The following is a 22,708-nucleotide window of genomic DNA, read 5'->3' as shown; positions in this document are numbered from 1 at the left end:
AACACTGGTGGCTCACACCTGTAGTCTTAGCCATTCAGGATCTGAGGATCACAGTTCAAAGCCAACCCAGCCAGAAAAGTCTGTGAGATTCTTCCCCTCGCGCCCCCTATCCCCCAGGCCTGAACCCAGGGCCACTCTCCCTTAGCTTCTTTTGCTCATGGCTAGCACTCTACCACTTGAGCCACAGCTCCACTTCCAGCTTTTTTTTTTTTTTTTTTGGCCAGTCCTGGGGCTTGAACTTAGGGCCTGGGCACTGTCCCTGAGCTTCTTTTGCTCAAGGCTAGTACTCTACCACTTGAGCCACAGCGCCACTTCCAGCTTTTTCTGTATATGTGGTACTGAGGAATCAAACCTAGGGCTTCATGCATGCTAGGCAAGCACTCTACCACTAAGCCACTTTTCCAGCCCCTAGAATACCATTCTTGAGCCCAAAAAGCTAAGCAAAAGCACAAGATCTTGAGTTCAAGCCCCCAAAATTATACACATATACAGAGTTGGGATGTGTCGCCTAGAGCAGAGGTGATGTTTTTTTTTAATAAGTTTGTTGTGAGACTATTGTACAGAGGGGTAGAGGCAATATTTTTGCAGGTAGCATGTACTTGAGGTCACCACCTGTGTGTCTCAGTGTCCGTTCTGACTGCATGTTGTGTCTCCAGTGTCAGTGTCCTGTGTGTGTTGTGTATCCAGTGTAGATGTTCTGGGTGTTAGATTGCTGTATAACTGACCACTCCAAGTGGCTCACAACAGCAGTTGTTTTTTTTGTTTTTTTTCTTTATTTTGTTATATGGAGCTTTTTTTAAATTTGTTTTGGTTTTGGTTTGAGGTTTGGAGTGGTACTGGGTTTGGAACTCAGGCCCTCACACTTACCACTTGAGCCACACACAACCTCCCCGGGATACGGTAACAGAGGGTCTGATTTTTGCCCACGCTAGCCCGGGCTATGACCACATTTTACAGTTCCCTCCGTAGCTGGGATGACAGGTACATGCCAGCTTCCCCAGCTAGTGATTGAGCAAGAGGTCTCGCAAACTGCCTGGACTGGCTTCCAACCTTGATCCTTCTCATCTCATCTTCCAAGGATCTAGGATTACAGGCCTGAGCCATGCTGCTCAGCTTACACAACAGTTTCTATACTGCTCGAGGGCAGGATGTTTACATTCAGAATCAAGTCATCCCAAGAGTGCATTAATTACTTTCTGTATTAGTAACTGCTATGCTATAAATACACCAAAATATTTGTAGCTTTTGAAAACTACATTTTCCGTAAGTATGGACTGCAACAAATTCTAAGCGTGTTTCTTCTCCCATGGGGCCCTTGGCGTGATTGGCTTTAGAAGTTCCCTACAGGGGCTGGGAAAGTGGCTCAGTGGTAGAGCGCTTGCCTTGCATGCATGAGGCCCTGGGTTCGATTCCTCAGCATCACATAAACAAAAAGAAAAAAGCCGGAAGTGGCGCTGTGGCTCAAGTGGTAGAGTGCTAGCCTTGAGCTGAGAGACAGTGCCCAGGCCCAGAGTTCAGGCCCCACAACTGGACCCAAAAAAAAAAAAAGTTCCCTACAAAATAGTTTCACATTCAGTGTGGAAGTTTTGAGTTCACAGAGGCATTCGTCAAGTCTGATGTCTCTCCTTAGAAGTAAAGTTGTAAGCCAGGTGCTGTGGCTCACACCTGTAATCCTAGCTACTCAGGAGGCTGAGATCAGAGGATCTGTGGTTCAAAGCCAGCCCAAGCAGGAAAGTCTGTGAGCCTCGTATCTCCAATTAACCACCAGAAAACCTGAAGTGGTGCTGTGGCTCAAGCAGTAGAGCGCTCACCTTGAGCTGAAGAGCTGAGGGACAGAGCCCAAGCCCAGAGTTCAAACCCCACAACCAACAATAAAAAGAAAAAAAAAAGCTCAGGGACCACATCGAGGCCCCGAGTTCAAGCCCCAGGATCAGCACCAAAAAAGTAGTGGTGGTAGTGGTGAAGTTGTTGTTGGGACTGGCTGGCCTTATGCTGCAAGTACCTGGGCCACTGTGGGCCAGGCTGCCGACGGGTGCGAAGTCTGCTGACCAAGCTAACCTGGAAGGAGCTTGCTTCCCTCAGGGGGTGGAGAGGAGGCGACAAACCTTGGGTTCCCAGCTCCCCGCAGGGAAAACCCTAACCATTTAAAATGAAAACACTCCTACCAGCATACTTTGAGGATGAAAGAAATGTTCTGTGTCATGATTTTAGAAGTGGATTCATGAGTGTATTCATCTTTCAAAATTCATTGAAAGCCAAACACTAGTGTCTCATGCCTGTAATCCTGGCTGCTCAGGTAGCTGAGATTCAGAAGATCAGTCCAAAACCAGCCAAAGTAGAAAAGTCCACAAGACTCCATCTCCAAAATCGCCGACAAGGGCAAGGAGTGTGGCTTAGTGGTAGTGTTTGCCTAGTACCCATGAGGCCCTGGGTTTGATTCCTTGATACCACATAGCACACAAAAAAATAAAAATTTGGGGCTGAGAAGGTAGCTCAGTGCTAGAGCGCTTGCCTTGCATGCCTGAGGCACTGGGTTCGATTCCTCAGTACCACATAAGCAAAAAGAAAAAGCCAGAAGTGGCGCTGTGGCTCAAGTGGTAGAGCACTAGCCTTGAGCTGAAGAGCTGAGGGACAGCGCCTAGGCCCAGAGTTCAGGCCCCATGACCGGACCAAAAAAAATAAAAAATAAATAAAAATAAAAATAAAAATTTAAAAATATTCATAAAACTTAAAAAAAAAAAACAAAAAAAAAACGAGGGGCTGGGAAGGTGGCTCAGTGGTAGAGCGCTTGCCTTGCATGCTTGAGGCCCTGGGTTCGATTCCCCAGCACCACATAAGCAAAAAGGAAAAAAAAAGCCACAAGTGGCACTGTGGCTCAAGTGGTAGAGTGCTAGCCTTGAGCTGAAGAGCTGAGGGACAACACTCAGGCCGAGTTCAGGCCCCACAACCGGACCAAAAAAAAAACCAAAAACCCAGGGTTACAAGCATGGCTCAAATAATAGAGTAATACCTGAGGAAGCATGAGGCCCTGAGTTCAAGTCCCAGTACCAACAGAAAATAAAAATAAACTCAAATTATGCACTTCAGATGAATACAGTTTATATGTAAGTTAAACCTCAGTAAAAAGTTTGTTTTGTTTTTTAAGTTGGGCTGCAATTTAATACAAGTATGTATGGTGACGTTTTTTAACGTTGAGTTAAAAATACCCATGTGAGGGCTGGGAAGGTGGCTCAGTGGTAGAACGCTTGCCTTGCATGCATGAGGCCCTGGGTTCGATTCCTCAGCACCACATGAGCAAAAAGAAAAAAAAAATCCAGAAATGGCACTGTGGCTCAAGTGGTAGAGCTAGCCTTAAACTGAAGAGCTGAAGCCGGGCGCTGGTGGCTCACGCCTGTAATCCTAGCTACTCAGGAGGCTGAGATCTGAGGATCGCGGTTCAAAGCCAGCCCGGGCAGGAGAGACCGTGAGACTCCTATCTCCAATAAACCACCAGAAAACCGGAAGTGGCGCTGTAGCTCAAGTGGTAGAGCGCTCGCCTTGAGCTGAAGAGCTGAGGGACAGCGCCCAGGCCCAGAGTTCAAGCCCCATGACCGACAAAAAAAAAAAAAAAACAAAAAACTGAAGAGCTGAGGGACAGTGACCAGGCCCAGCGTTCAGGCCCCATGACCAGACCCCCCAAAAAAAAACAAAAAACCCATGTGAAATGTCTTGGGACTTTGGAAGAATGTAATGAACACTGATTTTCTACATAAGGAATATTTTATCAGTTAGCAAATCTGATAAAAATTAGTATGGACTTCTCATAGTTTTCAAATTAACTGTGGATAACAGAGCAGCTTTCTTTCTTTCTTTCCATCCTGGAGGCTGCAACTCAGGGTCTTGGCGCTATCCCTGAGCCTCTTTGTGCTCATGCTAGTGCTCTACCACTTGAGCCATAACACCACTTCCAGTTTTTGAATGGTTAATTGGAGATAAGAGTCTCAGAGACTTTCCTGCCCAGGCTGGCTTTGAACCTCGATCCTCAGACCTCAGCCTCCTGAGTAGTGAGGATGACAGGTGTGATCCACAGAGCAGCTTTTAAATCCCATCTGTTGCTCGCGTGTTGTGTGTGTCGTCATGCTGTGCGTGCCCCGCAGTCTCCTGAGTGCCTCCTGGTGCTGCCTCGCCCCTCGTGCTCATCCCTGCTTGTCCTTAGGCTGTCATCCCTCCACAGGCCGCAGGCTGCTGCTGCTGGTCCAGTTGGTTTCTAGCTGCGGGAGCCATGGACTCTGCAGCTCTTAGGGGTGAACTAACGTGTGTAGTGGGGCTGCCTGGGTGCAAGACGGGGCCGGGGCCTGGTGCAGGGTGGGGTTCGCAGTCTCTGCCCTGTGCGCTCACTGCCTCCCACTTGTTTCTGTGCTCAGGGGACCATCAGCGTCGGCGTAGACGCCACCGACCTCTTCGATCGCTATGACGAGGAGTATGAAGATGTGTCTGGAAGTGGCTTTCCACAGATTGAAATTAATAAAATGCATATATCTCAGTCCATCGAGGTAAAGTGCACCAGCTCAGTGCAGCTCGGGCTCCCGTTCACGAGGCTCAGCAGGCAGCTGGAGGGAGAGCTGCTAGGGTTCCACATCTTCACTCATGGAAGGATGCCCTTAGCTACTCACAAAGCTGTGCACTCCGCTCTCACCTTGTGTATCTGCGGTGCCCACGCAGGAGCGGGCAGAAGGAGCGGGGCTGGGACACGTGGCTCCCACTGTCCCTAATCCTTCTGGTATTAATAGTCAGAGAAGGAGAAGCCCAGGGTTGCAGTGGTTGAGGTTAGGAGAGAAGGCAGGCAGGCCTCCACACAGCATTGAAAAAAGACAGCACTCGTGTCTGGGCACACTCCATGATGTGCCGCGAGGCAGTGGCAGCTCTGCGCCCTGGGCCAGAGGCCACCAGCCAGGTCACCTTCCTACCCACTGCGCATGCTCCTACTCAGTCTCCTGGATGGAGGCCAGCTTAGGCCATTCCTTCCTGCTTGAGGTACAGCCTGCAGGTGGAGTCTGCTCAGAGCAACCTGCCCTTCCCAGCGCTGCCGGTCTGCAGCCACGCAGGCCTTCTGTACCTCTCAGCCCCGTGGCAGGTTCTGGAGCAGCCCGGGAGTCCCAGGTGGCAGGCACAAAGCCACTGTAGTTCCTGCCATCCACACACTGCCCACCCAGCTTTGGCTCTGTGTCCCTGAGCTTGGGGAACGTGCCCCTTGAAAGCTTTCATGGCCACAGGCAGTCCTCATGACCAAGGGGAGGGAAGCAGCGCTGTCAGGCGGTTCTGCCCAAGGCCGTGCCCTGACAGGGTGTCTACCCAGTGCTGGTGCTACCCTGGCTTTGCCTCCATTGTTACCGGGAGATGTTTTTCCCCAGGCACCCTTGACAGCTACAGACACCGCCATCCTCTCCGGAAGCCTCTCCACCCAGAATGGCAACGGAGGGGGCTCTATCAACTTCGCTCTTCGGAGAGTCACTTCTGCCAAGGGGTGGGGAGAGGTAAGGCCATGGGCCGGACTGCCTGGCCCCCCTAAAAGCGGGCCCTCCAGCTGACTGGGGCCACGTGGTGCTATAACAGGACGGAATATCAAACGAAGGCATTTGCAGGCCCTTGGGTCTGAGGAGTCCTTAGAATAGGCTCTCCTGTGCGGTGGCCACTCCAGAAAGGCAGCCTCTGGAAACAGCCCAGTGTCGTTTCCTGTGCTGTGATGACCATGCTGCCAGAGGCAGGACTGTGCCCTGGTTCAGTGCTCGGCGCTCACGGAACAGCCCGCAGCGGAGCGGGCAGCTGCAGCACGTCGACATGACGGGCTGCTGCCCACTGAGGCAGCCCGAACGGCTGCAACTCCAAGACCCTGGCAGTGCGGAACTACGCCAAGGGGCTTTCACATGAGACTCCAGAAGCCCACCCCAGCTCCCTGGGGTGGGAGAAGGGGAATGCAGAGGGGTCGTTTGGGAAGGAACACAACCACAGCAGGGAGGGGCCCAGGGACAAGCAGCCTTTCCTGCAGAAAGGAACCCTTTCTGCAGCCTGAGCTTCCAGGGGCAGCAGTCACCTCCAAGGACAGAGATGAAGCCGAGACTCAGGAATCCGCCACTCCCTCTATGTAGAACCCTGGCAAGAGCTCAGAAACCAGGCAGGGAACTGTGGCCAGAGGCACACACCTAATCCTTTGCTGTTTTCTTTTTCCAACAGTTGGAATTCGGAGCTGGGGACTTACAAGGACCTTTATTTGGTCTCAAGCTGTTCCGTAATCTCACACCAAGATGGTAAATATGAGAGCGGGCTCTGTGGTCTAGAAGGCAGGACCTGCATGTTCTGTGATGAAGGGCGTTTGGGTGGGGAGATGCCAGGGTCCTGACCCGGGGCCTGGCAGTATGTGAGTGGGAAGCGCTCTGGACTGGGGAATGAGACTGCCTGGGCCGGGCCTTGCCTCTGTGCTTAGAAGCTTCCCCCACTTGGGGCTGTCAGCCTGCTGGTCCTGTGGGGGTGTTGTCCTCGTCCCCCAGGTTCACAGGTGCAGGAATGAAGCTATGGTGTTGTCAGGTCTATGCGGGTGAAATACCTGCTTTTGGCCAGGAGGTGGTGCTGCTCTCAGGAAGCTGACTAGCACTGCGCACACAGAAAGTGGCTTTTGCTACAGCCGATGGATGTGCATCAGGATTACCTTGCTGGTTTGGGGCGTGGGGTTTGTCAGTGTTGGAGTTTGGGGGTTTTCTTTTTCTTTTTTTTTTTTTTTTAAACTCTGGGCTTGGGCGCTGTCCCTGAGCTCTTCAGCTCAACTCAAGGCAAGCGCTCTACCGCTTGAGCCACAGCGCCACCTCCAGTTTTTCGAGTGGTTTATTGGAGATAAGAGTCTCATGGACTTTCCTGCCTGGGCTGGCTTTGAGCCTCGATCCTCAGATCTCAACCTCCTGAGTAGCTAGGATTACAGGCGTGAGCCACCAGCGCCCAGCTCAGTGTTGGAGTTTGAACTCTGGCCTCACACTTGCCAAGCAGATGCTCTGCCGCCTGAGCTACTCCTCTAGGCCCATGATGGCAGCTTTTTACATAGATTGGTACCATGTCCCCACCTAGAAATTCTGACTTCCATGGTTCAGAACAAGACCGAAGTGAGTGGTTCTGACACTGCTGCACACTAGCAATGCCAGGGCTGCTTTGTGAGCCCAGGGGAACTGACCTGCATTGAATGAACCGAGCTGTGGCGGGGGAACTGACCTGCAATAAGAGAACTGACCTGCAATAAGAGAACTGACCTGCAGGGGGGAACTGACCTGCAGGGAGGAACTGACCTGCAGGGGGGAACTGACCTGCAGGGGGGAACTGACCTGCAGGGGGGAACTGACCTGCAATAAGAGAACTGACCTGCAGGGGGGAACTGACCTGCAGGGGGAAACTGACCTGCAGGGGGGAACTGACCTGCAGGGGGGAACTGACCTGCAGGGGGGAACTGACCTGCAGGGGGGAACTGACCTGCAGGGAGGAACTGACCTGCAGGGGGGAACTGACCTGCAGGGAGGAACTGACCTGCAGGGGGGAACTGACCTGCAGGGGGGAACTGACCTGCAGGGGGGAACTGACCTGCAGGGGGGAACTGACCTGCAGGGGGGAACTGACCTGCAGGGGGGAACTGACCTGCAGGGAGGGAACTGACCTGCGGGGGGGGGGGGAACTGACCTGTGTTGAATGAACCAAGCTGTGGCGGGGGAACTGACCTGCAGGGGGGGGAACTGACCTGCAGGGGGGGAATTGACCTGCAGGGAGGAACTGACCTGCAGGGGGGAACTGACCTGCAGGGGGAAACTGACCTGCAGGGGGGAACTGACCTGCAGGGGGGAACTGACCTGCAGGGGGGAACTGACCTGCAGGGGGGAACTGACCTGCAATAAGAGAACTGACCTGCGGGGGGGGAACTGACCTGTGTTGAATGAACCAAGCTGTGGCGGGGGAACTGACCTGCAGGGGGGAACTGACCTGCAGGGGGGAACTGACCTGCAGTGGGAGGGAACTGACTTGCAATAAGGGAACTGACCTGCAATAAGGGAACTGACCTGCAGGGGGGAACTGACCTGCAATAAGGGAACTGACCTGCAGGGAGGGAACTGACCTACAGTGAGGGGGAACTGACCTGCAGGGGGGGGGGCTGACCTGCAGTGGGGGGGGGGAACTGACCTGCAGGGGGGGGAACTGACCTGCAGGGGGGGGAGCTGACCTGCAGTGGGGGGGGGGAACTGACCTGCAGGGGGGGGAACTGACCTGCAGGAGGGGGGAACTGACCTGCAGTGGGGGGGGGCTGACTTGCAGGGGGCGGGAACTGACCTGCATTGAATGAACCAAGCTGTGGCGGGGGAACTGACCTGCAGTGAGGGAACTGACCTGCAATAACAAGAGAACTGACCTGCAGGGAGGAACTGACCTGCAATAAGGGAACTGACCTGCAGTGAGGGAACTGACCTGCAGTGAGGGAACTGACCTGCAGTGAGGGGGAACTGACCTACAGTGAGGGAACTGACCTGCAGTGAGGGGGAACTGACCTGCAGTGAGGGGGAGCTGACCTACAGTGAGGGAACTGACCTGCAGTGAGGGGGAACTGACCTGCAGTGAGGGGGAACTGACCTGCAGTGAGGGAACTGACCTGCAGTGAGGGAACTGACCTGCAGTGAGGGGGAACTGACCTACAGTGAGGGGGAACTGACCTGCAGTGAGGGGGAACTGACCTGCAGTGAGGGGGAGCTGACCTACAGTGAGGGAACTGACCTGCAGTGAGGGGGAACTGACCTGCAGTGAGGGGGAACTGACCTACAGTGAGGGAACTGACCTGCAGTGAGGGGGAACTGACCTACAGTGAGGGAACTGACCTGCAGTGAGGGGGAACTGACCTGCAGTGAGGGGGAACTGACCTGCAGTGGGGGAACTGACCTGCAGTGAGGGAACTGACCTGCAGTGAGGGAACTGACCTGCAGTGAGGGGGAACTGACCTACAGTGAGGGAACTGACCTGCAGTGAGGGGGAACTGACCTGCAGTGAGGGGGAACTGACCTGCAGGGAGGGGGAACTGACCTGCAGGGAGGGGGAACTGACCTGCAGTGAGGGGGGGGGGAACTGACCTGCAGGGAGGGAACTGACCTGCAGTGAGGGGGAACTGACCTGCAGTGAGGGGACTGACCTGCAGGGAGGGAACTGACCTGCAGGGAGGGAACTGACCTGCAGTGAGGGGGAACTGACCTGCAGTGAGGGGGGACTGACCTGCAGTGAGGGGGAACTGACCTGCAGTGAGGGGGAACTGACCTGCAGGAGGGGGGAACTGACCTGCAGTGGGGGGGGGCTGACTTGCAGGGGGCGGGAACTGACCTGCGTTGAATGAACCAAGCTGTGGCGGGGGAACTGACCTGCAGGGAGGGAACTGACCTGCAATAACAAGAGAACTGACCTGCAGGGAGGAACTGACCTGCAGTGAGGGAACTGACCTGCAGTGAGGGAACTGACCTGCAGTGAGGGGGAACTGACCTGCAGTGAGGGGGAGCTGACCTACAGTGAGGGAACTGACCTGCAGTGAGGGGGAACTGACCTACAGTGAGGGAACTGACCTGCAGTGAGGGGGAACTGACCTGCAATAAGGGAACTGACCTGCAGGGAGGGAACTGACCTACAGTGAGGGGGAACTGACCTGCAGTGAGGGGGAACTGACCTGCAGTGAGGGGGAACTGACCTGCAATAAGGGAACTGACCTGCAGGGAGGGAACTGACCTACAGTGAGGGGGAACTGACCTGCAGTGAGGGGGAACTGACCTGCAGTGAGGGGGAACTGACCTGCAGTGAGGGAACTGACCTGCAGTGAGGGGGAACTGACCTGCAGTGAGGGGGAGCTGACCTACAGTGAGGGAACTGACCTGCAGTGAGGGGGAACTGACCTGCAGTGAGGGGGAACTGACCTGCAGGGAGGGGGAACTGACCTGCAGGGAGGGGGAACTGACCTGCAGTGAGGGGGAACTGACCTGCAGGGAGGGGGAACTGACCTGCAGTGAGGGGGGGGGGAACTGACCTGCAGGGAGGGAACTGACCTGCAGTGAGGGGGAACTGACCTACAGTGAGGGGGGGGGGACTGACCTGCAGGGAGGGAACTGACCTGCAGTGAGGGGGAACTGACCTGCAGTGAGGGGGGACTGACCTGCAGTGAGGGGGAACTGACCTGCAGGGAGGGGGAACTGACCTGCAGGGAGGGGGAACTGACCTGCAGGGAGGGGGAACTGACCTGCAGGGAGGGGGAACTGACCTGCAGTGAGGGGGGGGGGAACTGGCCTGCAGGGAGGGAACTGGCCTGCAGTGAGGGGGAACTGACCTGCAGGGAGGGAACTGACCTGCAGTGAGGGGGAACTGACCTACAGTGAGGGGGGGGGACTGACCTGCAGGGAGGGAACTGACCTGCAGTGAGGGGGAACTGACCTGCAGTGAGGGGGGACTGACCTGCAGTGAGGGGGAACTGACCTGCAGTGAGGGGGAACTGACCTGCAGGGAGGGGGAACTGACCTGCAGTGAGGGGGGGGGAACTGGCCTGCAGGGAGGGAACTGGCCTGCAGTAGGGGAGGAACTGGCCTGCAGGGAGGGAACTGGCCTGCAGCGGGCTTGCAGTCCACTGTGTACAATCCCTGTGTTCAGTGCCTCTGGCAGGAGAGGGCATCTGTGGCCGGCCACCACACCCTCATTCTGCCTGCCTTGGCAGGAGCCGGCCCAGGGACTCATGGGAGTATGGCAAGCAAGATCTTACCCTGGCCCAGGCAACCACAGAGCAGGTGTCATCCAGACCTTTCTATGTCCCCCAGCTTTGTGACGACAAACTGTGCTCTGCAGTTTTCATCCCGTGGAGTCCGGCCCGGCCTCACCACCGTCCTGGCTCGGAACCTGGACAAGAACACCGTGGGCTACCTGCAGTGGCGGTGGGGCATCCAGTCAGCCATGAACACCAGCATTGTCCGCGACACCAAGACCAGCCACTTCACTGTGGCCCTGCAGGTGAGGGGAAGACGGCTCCTGCCAGCCACGCGCTCTTCCGTCCCCCCGGAGCAGGGGTGCAGACACAGTGGGGCATCAAGAACTATTCCCTTGCGTTCTTGGGTGGCATTTCCACATCCCCTGCGAGAGAACCTCATGTGGGGTGGGAGCCCTGGGTAGAAGGGCACCGGCCGCTACCCCAAGACAGGCTATGGGAAGACGGGATGGTCGGGAAGGGCCCTCAGATCCACTCACTGCTCCTCACCTCCCACCACAGCCGCTGCCCGGCAATGGGGGTTCCCTGTGGGCAGAGGTTCTTGTTTGTCTTGAAGCTAGACATGACATCTTCCAGTTTTCACCCACGGCGTGTCTGCCGGTGACAGTGGTCCGGTCCTACTCAGTGGCAGATCACAGCCCAGTCTCACTCCTGTGCAGATGGCAGGTGGCAGCCCTGCAGAGGCTGGGCCAGGCAGATGCCCAGCGGCTAGGGGAGCGTAGACACCATCTTCCCAGAGCGCCAGGGCCAGCCTCATCCTCCACTCTGTCTCCGCAGCTGGGCATCCCCCACTCCTTTGCACTCATCAGCTATCAGCACAAGTTCCAAGACGACGAGCAGACTCGAGTGAAGGGGTCGCTCAAGTAAGTCCATCAGCTCTGGCGGAAGGGCTGCCTTGCATGGCGCCAGCTTCTGGAGATCCCCACGGTGTCCCCAGGTCTTTCCTGGGGCGGGAGGAACAGGCAGCCAGGCTCTGATCTGAGGGAGTCGGTGCTGACTGCTGCCCCTGCTCCCTGCAGGGCGGGCTTCTTTGGGACGATCGTGGAGTATGGCGCGGAGAGGAAGATCTCCAGGCACAGCGTCCTGGGTGCCGCTGTCAGCATCGGAGTCCCGCAGGGCGTGTCTCTCAAAGTCAAGTAAGTTGAGCGTGGCTCTTTCTGGTCAGGGAATGTCTGGTGGCTTCACTGGTGAAGGGTGAAGGACCTGGTGAAGTGATTCAAGTGGCGGAGCATCTGTCTAGCCAGCGCCAGGCCCTGGGTTCAGACCCCAGTGCCACCAACCAAAAAAAAAGTCCACTAAACTATGGATGGAATAGCCTTTCCTTTGTATTTTGTTGTTAAAGCTATAGCTGCAGCCAGGCACTGGTAGCTCACACCTGCTACTCAGGAAGCTGAGATCTGAGAATCATGGTTCAAAGCCAGCGCGGGCAGGAAAGTCTGTGAGACTTATCTCCAGTAAAGCACTAGAAAACCAGAAGTGGCCGTGTGGCTCAAGCAGTAGAGTGCTCGCCTTGAGCTGAAGAGCGCAAGGACAGCACCCAAGCCCGGAGTTCAAGCCTTATGACAGAAAGAAAGAAAGCTATAGCTGCTTGTCTCTTGGCTTTGCGACAGAGATGGAGGAAGACAAGAGGTTCAGTCGCCTCCCGCGGCAGGGGTGCCTGCCTGCCAGGTGCTGGCAGTCTACAGCCTGCCTTTGCTCTTCAGAAGCGCCCTTGCTTCTTGTGAAGCTTTCCTCAGCCATCAGGAGGGCCCCCACCAGGGGGAGCTCTTCATCCAGATCCAGCTTGAGTGCAGCCCCTTTGCCCAGGTGGCCTCTTGCCTTGCAGCTCCCCAGGCTGGGCTCCTACCTGGAGGCTCCACTGTGGAGCACGGTCCTCTTGTCTGGGCTCATTACCTTCAGCACTTTGATGCACAGAGGACTTTGTAAGCCTTGCAGCTTCTCCACACAGCCAGCCCTCTGTATCCACGGCACCACATCCTGGGACTCAGCCATCTCCGATTCAAATGCAGCCTGGTGTGGTGTCACATGCCTGTAATCCCAGCGCTACAAGATTGTGAATTCAAGGCCAACCTGAAACACATAGTAAGAGCCTGTCCCAATAAAAACAAAACGTTGGCGGGGAGAGTGCATTTGTGTTGAACATGTGTTCATGGAACAATGATCTAAAATGCAGAGGAATGGTGGAATACTCTGTCGTGTTACATAAGACACCAAAGCATGCCTGCACCCGTGCTCTGTGGCTGCCAGGGGACAGATTGCCATCCAGTCCTCCTCCCCAGCTTCGCATGGATATCAGCCACTCAAGTGTCACACATCCAAGACCTGGATACGCGTTCGTGCAAACACCCTTCCCAAGCCTTCTCTGCCCGCAGGCTTTCCCGCCTAGGGATGGGAGCTCCTGTTTGCTGCTTGGCGTTGGCCATCATCACACTCCCCTGCTCAGTCTGATCCATCTGACCCCTCTCCCCACACCACCTGCCCTTGCAGATAGAGGAATCCCCCGGCGTCACCCCGCTTAGAACTGCGGCTGTCTCTCTGTTGGCCTCCTCTCTCCTCTGACCAATCGCTGGGACTGCCCCTCCTCAGCGCCCAGCCCCAGAGCAGCCCCACCCCTCACTCAGCCTGGACAGGCTTTTACACTGGGGCTTGAACTCAGGGTCTGGGCGCTGTCCCTCAGCTCTTCAGCTCAAGGCAAGTGCTCTAGCACTTGAGCCACAGCGCCACTTCCGGTTTTCTGAGTGGTTTATTGGAGGTAAGAATCTCACGGTCTTTCCTGCCCAGGCTGGCTTTGAACCTCGATCCTCAGATCTCAGCCTCCTGAGTAGCTAGGATGACAGGTGTGAGCCACCAGAGCCCGGCCCAGGTTTGGCTCTTGAACAGCACTCGATGTTTGCCTGTCTGAAAGCAGCTCATCACAGTTCTGCAAAGGAGCCAAAGCCGCTTACCAAGTTCAAAACCCGCCTCGCCCTCCCCTCAGACAGGTGGGGAGCCCAAGGTTAGTGCAGGTGAGCGGAGCTGTTAGATTCCTGTGTTCACCTCCTCCTTTATTATAACCTGAGGTTTTTATCAGTTGGATTCTCATGGGAAGGCTTGGATGGAAGATGCATTTTCATTCCAGCTGAGTTTCTGTGGTGGCGTGGCTGGGCGTGCTGGCATGAACAGTCCATCTCTCGGTGCCTGCGCACGCGCGGTTCCACTCGCCAGACCTCAGGACGCTTGGGTGACACAGGGAGCGTATGGGGGGGGGGTGGACCAAAGCCTAGACGTGGCACAAGTGTTCCTGTGTACACTTACTTGCTTAACTGAAGTAACTTCTGCAGCAGGTTCGTAGCCTGCATTTTGACTGATGTTTTAGATTTTGGTGCATTTCATATTTTCAGGGTTCAGTTTCAGCAAAAGCAGGTAGTCGTGCTTTGCTGACTTGGTTCATTTATCAGATGAGCCCCATTTTTAGCAGCTCAGAGTGTTATGCTTGCTAGACAGGCACTATTCACTTGAGCCATACCTCAACTCTTTGTGTGTGTGTGCCTGTTCTGGGGCTTGAACTCTGGGCCTGGATGCAGTCCTTGAATTTTTGGCTCAAGGCCAGTGTTCTACCACTGGAGCCACAGCTCCACTTCCGGCTTTTTGTGGTTTATTGGAAAAGAGTCTCACAGACTTTCCTGCCGGGCCGGCTTTGAACCTCCGTCCTCAGCTCTCAGCCTCATGAGTAGCCAGGATGACAGGTGTGAGCCCACAGTGCCCAGCCCCAACCTTGTTTTTCTGCTTCCCTTATTCTTCAGCTAGGGTCTCGTGTGTATACCTTGACAGCCTGGGCCATGGTCCTCCTGTTTGTGCTTCCTGCGTGGACGTGGGGACAGCCATGTACATGACCAGCTTTTTGGTTTGAGATGACCTTTTTGTCTAGGCAGCCTGGGTAACTAGGATTACAGGCGTGAGCTACCGGCCGCCGGCTTGAAGTACTAGTTTTTATGTTGTTTTTTGTTATCAGTACTGGAGATTGAACTTAGGGCTCACACTCTCTGTGCAGACCTTCTACCACTGTAGCCATGCCCACAGCCAGCTGCAGACCACTAGATCCTCCTTCCCGTGGCCTTCCCCATAGCTGGTACCACAGATGGTACCTCCATGCCCAGGTTATTGGTTCAGAGGGGGTTTCTTGAACTCAGTTGCCCAAGCTGGCCTTTGAACTGTGATCCATCTCCATCTCCTCCTGAGTAGTTGGGATTACAGGTGTGAGCCCTGACTTTATTCCTGGGATGGGGGGAGGGATCCATTAATCATGACATCATCCTTTCTCTATATTGCTTAATTTGATTTGCTAAATATCTTAGTGGGGACATTTGTGTGTATATTTATTAAGGATACTGGTCTGTAACTTTCCATTTTTATTATGCATTTGTTATTAGGTTGGGGAATGAGCTGGGAAAGGCTTGTCAAATAAGTTAGGGTATGCCTTTCTTGGCTTTCTGACAAAGTCTATAACAGTGGGAAGTTATTGCTTCCTTGTTTTTGGTAGAATTTACTAGTAAGATTGTCTAAGTTTGGATTTGCTTTTCTTTGTAAGAAGATTCTTGGTAACTAATTCATTTCATAAACATAGGGGCTGGGAAGGTTGGCTCAGTGGTAGAGCGCTTGCCTTGCATGCATGAGGCCCTGGGTTCCATTCCTCAGCACCACATAACCAGAAAAAGCTGGAAGTGGCGCTGTGGCTCAAGTGGTAGAGCGCTCGCCTTGAGCTGAAGAGCTGAGGGACAGCACCCAGGCCCATAGTTCAGACCCCACTACCAGCAAAAAAAAAAAAAGAACAACAACAACAACAAAAATATGTCAACTTTGTTATTTCGTGTTTGTGATTTTTGTTTTTGTTTGGGGTGGGGTTACTGGTTGTTGTTACTGTACCAGTACTGGAGTTTGAACCGTTAGCTTTTTCTGCTCAAGACTGGTGCTCTACAACTTGGGCTCGGTCCTCCTTCCTCTGCAGACCTGTCTTACAGCCCAAGATGTGGGGGTCCTGGTGCTTCTACCAAGCACGCACCGAGGTGAACGTGCCTTCTGCAGTTGATGCAGGCCGTGATTGACAGAATTCAACTCCCTGGCTTTGCTGAGTGGGGGAACTGCCAGTTTCTTAGAGGAACAGTGCCATCTCTAATTTGTAGAGCTTATATGTGTTCCGGGAATGTGGACTCAGCCTTGTGCTCCTGACAAATTCTTTCACTACAAGCTGACACTGTTGCTCTTGAACCATTTAGTGTCTCCACTTCTGAAGGGCAGCGTGGTTTATCCATTTGATAGCTTTCTATAGTTTCTGTTTCAAGGATGAAATGTCATTTTTTTGTTGTTGTTGGTTGTGGGGCTTGAACTCAGGGTGCTGTCCCTAAGCTCTGTGCTCAAGGCTAGTGCTCTACTATAGCGCCACTTCCGGTTTTTGAGTGGTTAATTGAAGATAAGAGTCTCACAGGGACTTTGCTGCCTGGGCTGTCTTTGAACCATGATACTTAGATCTCTCCTTAGTAGCCAGAATTTCAGGCGTGAGCACCCGCGCCTGGCAGATGTTGCCTTTTTTTTTATCTTATTTGTGGTGCTGCAGAGCACACACTACACATATCCACAGCCCTCCTCCTCATTCTCTTCTGCCTCAGAACAAACTTAGAATAGCTGCTTTGCAATCCTTATGCATTAGTGCTGACACCTGTGCTTGCTCTTTGTTCTTTCTCGTCGGCTAGTATGCACACACACAGGCCAATTTTTTTTTTTTCAGTCATGGGGCTTTGAACTCTGGGTCTGGGCTCTGTCCCTCAGCTCTTCACCTCAAGGCTGGTGCTCTACTGCTTGAGCCATAGCACCACTTCCAGTTTTCAGGTAGTTTATTGGAGATGAGTCTCACAGCCTTTCCTGCCCAGGCTGGTGGTGGTAGTGTATATTGTTGTTTCAAAAAAAAAAAAAAAAGCCAGGCGCCGGTGGCTCACGCCTGTAATCTTAGCTACTCAGGAGGCTGAGATGTGAGGATCACGGTTCAAAGCCAGCCAGGACAGGAAAGTCAATAAAAACTACTAGGAAACCAGAAGTGGCGCTGTGGCTCAAGCAGTAGAGCACTCGCCTTAAGCTGAAGAGCACAGAGACAGCGCCCAAGCCCAGGGTTCAAGCCCCATGACCAACCAAAAAAATAATAATAAATATATAAATTTAAACAAATTTACCAGACACTGGTGGCTCAAGCTGAAATTCCAGCTACTCAGGAGGCTGAGATCCTCCGGAAGCCAGCAGAAAAACATGGAGACTCCATCTTTGCATAACCAGCAAAAAGGCAGGCTGGTGGTTCAAGTAGTCGAGGGTCAGACTAACAAGTCAGCCAAAGTACAGAGACTGAGTTCAAAACACCAGCACCCGGTTGCAGAGGGAGTAACTTGGCAGGGCTGGGGTTGCAGACCCACTCACCCTTGGCAGCAGCTGTGAGATCCCAGGGCAGTGGCCTGAATGTCCGCTCAAACACAGCGCTAGGTGTTCCTGGCTCGGCTGCCTTTTACAGACCCCCCCCTGTGTACATGTTCTGGCTGCTGCTGGTTCCACACTCAGCCCTGGTTCTGGGATCTAACATGACCCAAACCCCAAAACACAGGAAAGCTGTCAGACCCTGTTTCTCCATCTCTGCCCGTCTGTGTCTGCCTGCTTCTGGCTGATCTTCATTCCATACTCTACCATCTTCATTTCCGACACCACAGGCTTCGAGTCTGGTGTGCTGCACGTGGGGACCAGCCCGAGCCGCGCACCGAGCCAGGAGAGGCCTTGTCTTCCCCGTGGGCGGCCAGGACCCCTTAGCCATCGCTGCGGCAGAGCTGCTAACTTAGAGACCCCATGGGCGCGGTGTTGGAGTCGCCCTCCCCACATGGGGACGGACGTGGCTGTGTGCGCCCTGCTCAGCGCAGCGGCCGCTCTTCGCCGCGGCCCAGCGTGCCGTGGAGAACTGGGGGCTGGGAATGTGGGGGCTGCCGCCCTGGGTGCGAGGTCCCCGCCAGCCTGCCCTGCCCGCACAGCTCATGGTGGGGTTCTGTCTTTGCTCTTTCCCCAGGCTGAACAGGGCCAGTCAGACCTACTTCTTCCCCATCCACCTGACGGACCAGCTGCTGCCCAGCGCCGTGTTCTACGCCACGGCGGGGCCTCTCGTGCTGTACTTCGCCATGCACCGGCTCATCATCAAGCCGTACCTCAGGGCGCAGAAGGAGAAGTGAGTGCGTGGACACGGGCGCGCCCAGGTCGCCAGGGTCACTGCGCCACCCACGCCTCCGGCGCCTCGCCTTTAAGCTGGGGCTGTGTCGGACCCTAGCAGAGGATGCCGGCCTCCGTAAGCGGAGGCGGTGGCGGCAAGGCTGGGGACTCCCCTTTGCGTTCCTCCTTTGAAAAAGGGACTCAAGCAGGGTCCTTCTCCTCGTGCTGGCCTCGCTGAGTTTGGGAGCAAGGGCCCTGCTCGGGTGCCCTCGCCCGCGCCCAGAAGCTGGGGCCTTGGTGACTGCGCATGGTAGCGCAGCGCTGAGCCTCCGGGCTGCAGGAGGGACTTCCTCCTCGCCTTTGTGAGCGAAAGTGCTGCTGCTGCTCCTACCAGAAGCCTCCCTAGTGATCCAGACGGCTCTCCTACCAGAAGCCTCCCTAGCAATCCAGACGGCTCTCCTACCAGAAGCCTCCCTAGCAATCCAGACGGCTCTCCTACCAGAAGCCTCCCTAGCAATCCAGACGGCTCTCCTACCAGAAGCCTCCCTAGCAATCCAGAAGGCTCTCCTACCAGAAGCCTCCCTAGCAATCCAGAAGGGTCTGGCGGGGCGGGGCGGGGCGGCAATGCTGGCGAGGCCCCTGGGCCCCGCCGTGGAGGGCAGGAGCCTCCCACAGATAACTCTGCAGTCCTAGAAATGGAGGCTCCTCACGCCAGCCAGGGGGACATGTGCGGGAAGCGTGTGGCACATGCAGGGTGGCGTGTGCAGTGACGTGTGAGGCGACACGTGTTGGGTGGCGTGTGGTGATGTGGGAAGTAGCCCCTGTGGGGGTGACGTCTGCGGGGGCATGCGTGGGGATGTGTGCAGTAGCGTGTGGGGTGTATGTGTGGTGGCATGTCATGTGTGGGTCATGTGCAGTGACGTGTGGTGGTGGGGTGTCACATGACATGGGGTGACGTGAGGTGGCATGCAGGTTCGTGTGTGGTGGCGTGCAGTGGTGTGTGAGGTGTCGTATGTGGGTGGCATGTGGTGACATGTGACGTGCAGTGGTGTGTGAGGTGACACGTGTGTGGTGGCGTGGGGTGGTGTGCAGGGTGGTGTGTGAGGTGTCGCGTGTGGGTGGCATGTGGTGATGTGTAGTGGTGTGTGAGGTGTCGCGCGTGGGTGGCATGTGGTGACGTGCAGTGGTGTGTGAGGTGTCGCGTGTGGGTGGCATGTGATGTGCAGTGGTGTGTGAGGTGTCGCGTGTGGGTGGCATGTGGTGATGTGTAGTGGTGTGTGAGGTTGCGCGTGGGTGGCATGTGGTGATGTGCAGTGGTGTGTGAGGTGTCGCGTGTGGGTGGCATGTGATGTGCAGTGGTGTGTGAGGTGTCGCGTGTGGGTGGCATGTGGTGATGTGTAGTGGTGTGTGAGGTGTCGCGCGTGGGTGGCATGTGATGTGCAGTGGTGTGCGAGGTGACACGTGTGTGGTGGCGTGGGGTGGCGTGCAGGGTGGTGTGTGAGGTGTCGCGTGTGGGGTGGCGTGCAGGGTGGTGTGTGAGGTGTCGTGTGTGGGTGGCATGTGGTGTGCAGTGGTGTGCGAGGTGACACGTGTGTGGTGGCGTGGGGTGGCGTGCAGGGTGGTGTGCAGTGCAGGGTGGCCCCTGGTCGACATGTGCGGCTTGTGTTGTCTCGTGCAGGGAGTTGGAGAAGCAGAGGGAGAACACGGCCAGCGACATCCTGCAGAAGAAGCAAGAGGCCGAAGCCGCCGTAAGTGCCGCCACGCTGCGCAGCCGCCGCCCGGGACGGGAACAGAGACACGCGTCTCGCGTCTGTCTTGGGTTTCCCTTCCTTTACACACTGCCGGGGCGGGACATGGGGTGCAAAGGCAGGGGCAGCGTGGGGTTCCTCGGAGTCGGTGGAAAGCCTGGAAGGCACCGTGTCCGCCCCACGGAGGCGCCGCGGGGACACAGTCCACTCTCGGCTTCCCGCGCGGTCTGCATCGCACGTGCCGGGGTGGAATTGCTCGCGCCTCGCACCCCTGCTGCTCCCCGCCGCCCACCTCGCGCCAAGGCCTGGAGCTTGTGTGTGCGTGCGGGGCTCAGACCAGGCCGTGCCCACGAGCCAACCAGCCACGCAGCTCAGCGCAGTAGACCCGCGTTCTCTCCCGCAGGTACGGCTCATGCAGGAGTCTGTCCGAAGAATCATCGAGGCAGAGGAGTCCAGGATGGGTGAGGAACCGGGTTTTCTCTTGGCCTGGGCTCTCGAAGCTTCGAGGGGAAGGGTCTGGGCAAGGCTGGCCTGCCCTGACTGGCCGAGTGTGGTCCGCAGGGCTCATCATCGTGAACGCCTGGTACGGGAAGTTCGTCAACGACAAGAGCAGGAAGAGCGAGAAGGTGAAGGTGATCGACGTGACGGTGCCGCTGCAGTGCCTGGTGAAGGACTCCAAGCTCATCCTCACCGAGGCCTCCAAGGTGCGCTGCGCCGCGCCCCACACGCCCCACGCCCCACACGCCCCACGCCCCACACGCCCCACGCCCCACACGCCCCACACGCCCCACGCCCCACACGCCACACGCCCCACGCCCCACACGCCCCACGCCCCACACGCCCCACGCCCCACACGCCCCACGCCCCACACGCCCGCCCACGGCCACTGGGGGCCCCTGCACCCCTGCCACTCATACCCACTGCCCAGGCCAAATCCACACCATGGACCTTCCTCCCTCCCTCTTCTTTCTCCCTCCTTCCACCCGCTCCCATCCCACCCTTACCCCTTCCTTTATCCCGCAAGTCGCTGCGCGATTGCTAAGGCTTATGCCAGCACACCCACACAGCGCCGCGCCCCGCCCCGCCGGCCCTTGCACTGCTGCCGTCCCGAGTGCGCAGGCTGCTCCCGGCACACGGAGCCTTTGCCCCGGGAGGAGCAGCACCTAGTGGAGCCAGCGGGCAGCGGTGCAGAGTGTGGGCAGGCGGGGCAGACAGGGATGAGCCTGTCCAGCACTGCCCAAACCCCGAAGTGCACCTCCCCGCCCTGTGCCCAGGCGTGTGGCACTGGCACGCGGGATGGGTGGCACGTGGGGCGGCCTGAGAGACTGCCATCTGCTGCAGGCCGGGCTGCCGGGCTTCTACGACCCCTGTGTGGGGGAGGAGAAGAACCTGCGCGTGCTGTACCAGTTCCGAGGCGTGCTGCACCAGGTGATGGTGCCGGACAGCGAGGCCCTGCGGATACCCAAGCAGTGTGAGTGGCGGCTCCTCCCGTCCCGGGCAGATGGAGTCCAGGGGGGCATCGGGTCCTGCGGGCACCTGGCTGACGGCGAGGGCTGCGGAGCAGGGCGGTGAGGACGGGCATCTTTCGGAGCCTGACGGGTCTTTCCTCTCCCAGCTCACAGGATCGACACAGATGGATAAACTCCTTGGGGACATGATTTCTAAAAGGCTTCAGAAATTCTTTTCCTGGGAATCTACAAATTTGGAGGCAGGGAAAACCAGACACCGGTGTTGTTCTTTCTCCCTCTGAGAAGGTGGCATCTATCAATTACGAGAAGGGACGCGCAGACGCCCGGCTTCACGAGCCCGTGACGACCGAGGAGCCCCACGCGCTGCACCGCCTCCTTTCCCCAAGGATCATGTTCCTGGAGGGCGGGGCCGGGCTCTCTTCGTCCCGGTCCCGGTCCTCAGCACACCGCTGCCTGGAGTTCTGGTCCCCGGGAGGGATTTATGGAACATCTGCCCCCAGGTCCGCGCCTCCTCCAGCCACACTGGCCACGGGACACGTGGACAGGAAGAAGGAAGGCGTGCCCTGTGCCAGGCCTCCAGACCAGGGGCGCATGCTCCAGGGCTTCCCGAGACCACCTTTCTTTGCTGGTGTTAATGAACCTGGAGAGGACTGTGGGTTTATAAAACTGCATTTTATCTGAGAACAAACAGGTTTGGAAATCGGTCTCTTTATTCCCCATTCCTAGAGCTTCTCAAGCCATTCTTCTGGGTCACAGGGCCCAGCCGGTGGCGGCACCCTGACCATTCCTCTGAGAGGGCCTGCCGCGAACTCGATCCTTCAGCTCACGCGCCAGCCTCGCCTGTAGAGCGCAGGGTTGGGAAGCAGGGAGCTTTGCGAGGGGAGGGCCGGCAGAAGGCCCAGGGCTGGCTCCGGTGCCTGTGCATCTCACCAGTGCCCAGCAGGTGGCGCTGTGGCTTGTCAGGCCCGGCCCAGCCCCCACGGGCTTTCCTGTATCTCAGCTCCCAGAGCCTTTCTCCCTGGTTGCTGGGCCACCCATGAACAGCCCTGGCCGGCTGCAGGAAGGTACTGTGGGACCTGGAATACCAGTGGTCACTCGCTGTCCCCCTCCAGCAGCTGCTGCCCAGGCTGTGACCACAGGCCCTGGAGGCGGGGCCCCCAGTGGCCCCCACCTCTCTTTCAGCAGTTGCTAAAGTCATGCTCACACCCGAGTGTCGCTAATGACCCTTTCCTCACTTTTAACGCAGTGCAGTTCGGATGGCCCAGCTCTGTAGTCATCACCTCCGTTTTCTCTCTCCGTGGAGCGACGTGCAGGCTGGTGTTGCATGCATCGGTCGGCTGGCTGCAGGCTGGTGTTGCATGCGTCGTCGGTCGGCTGGCTGCCCGGCCTCCTGAGCTGACCACACGGCGCTCTGCCGCAATAAACCTGTCCCGCCTGGTCTGTGTGCGTCTTTAGGAGGGGCACCTCCAGGGGCTATGCCCCCCCCATGACAACACTGCTACACA

The 22,708-nt window shown here is 56.5% G+C and overlaps 1 protein-coding gene across 2 annotated transcripts in view; it reads left to right on the top strand.

The window, feature by feature from the left end:
- Dnajc11 (DnaJ heat shock protein family (Hsp40) member C11) overlaps nucleotides 1–22,001 on the top strand; it is a 50,484-nt gene extending 28,483 nt beyond the window's left edge. For both annotated transcript variants that reach the window (XM_042695735.1, XM_042695736.1), the window contains exons 5-16: nucleotides 4,404–4,532; nucleotides 5,391–5,513; nucleotides 6,211–6,284; nucleotides 10,836–11,025; nucleotides 11,558–11,643; nucleotides 11,800–11,916; nucleotides 17,850–18,005; nucleotides 19,665–19,734; nucleotides 20,138–20,195; nucleotides 20,296–20,438; nucleotides 21,076–21,205; nucleotides 21,350–22,001. In XM_042695735.1, coding sequence (XP_042551669.1) covers nucleotides 4,404–4,532; nucleotides 5,391–5,513; nucleotides 6,211–6,284; nucleotides 10,836–11,025; nucleotides 11,558–11,643; nucleotides 11,800–11,916; nucleotides 17,850–18,005; nucleotides 19,665–19,734; nucleotides 20,138–20,195; nucleotides 20,296–20,438; nucleotides 21,076–21,205; nucleotides 21,350–21,375 — 1,302 coding nt within the window. In that variant the 3' untranslated portion in view covers nucleotides 21,376–22,001. The remainder of the gene's footprint in view (nucleotides 1–4,403; nucleotides 4,533–5,390; nucleotides 5,514–6,210; nucleotides 6,285–10,835; nucleotides 11,026–11,557; nucleotides 11,644–11,799; nucleotides 11,917–17,849; nucleotides 18,006–19,664; nucleotides 19,735–20,137; nucleotides 20,196–20,295; nucleotides 20,439–21,075; nucleotides 21,206–21,349) is intronic.
- Nucleotides 22,002–22,708: the final 707 nt, after the last annotated feature.

The sequence above is a fragment of the Dipodomys spectabilis genome, unplaced genomic scaffold, assembly GCF_019054845.1.
Source record: "Dipodomys spectabilis isolate Male_0828 unplaced genomic scaffold, ASM1905484v1 ptg000188l, whole genome shotgun sequence".
NCBI lineage: Eukaryota > Metazoa > Chordata > Mammalia > Rodentia > Heteromyidae > Dipodomys > Dipodomys spectabilis.
Note: the sequence above shows the minus strand (reverse complement) of the source record. Positions and strands in the feature narration are given on the sequence as shown.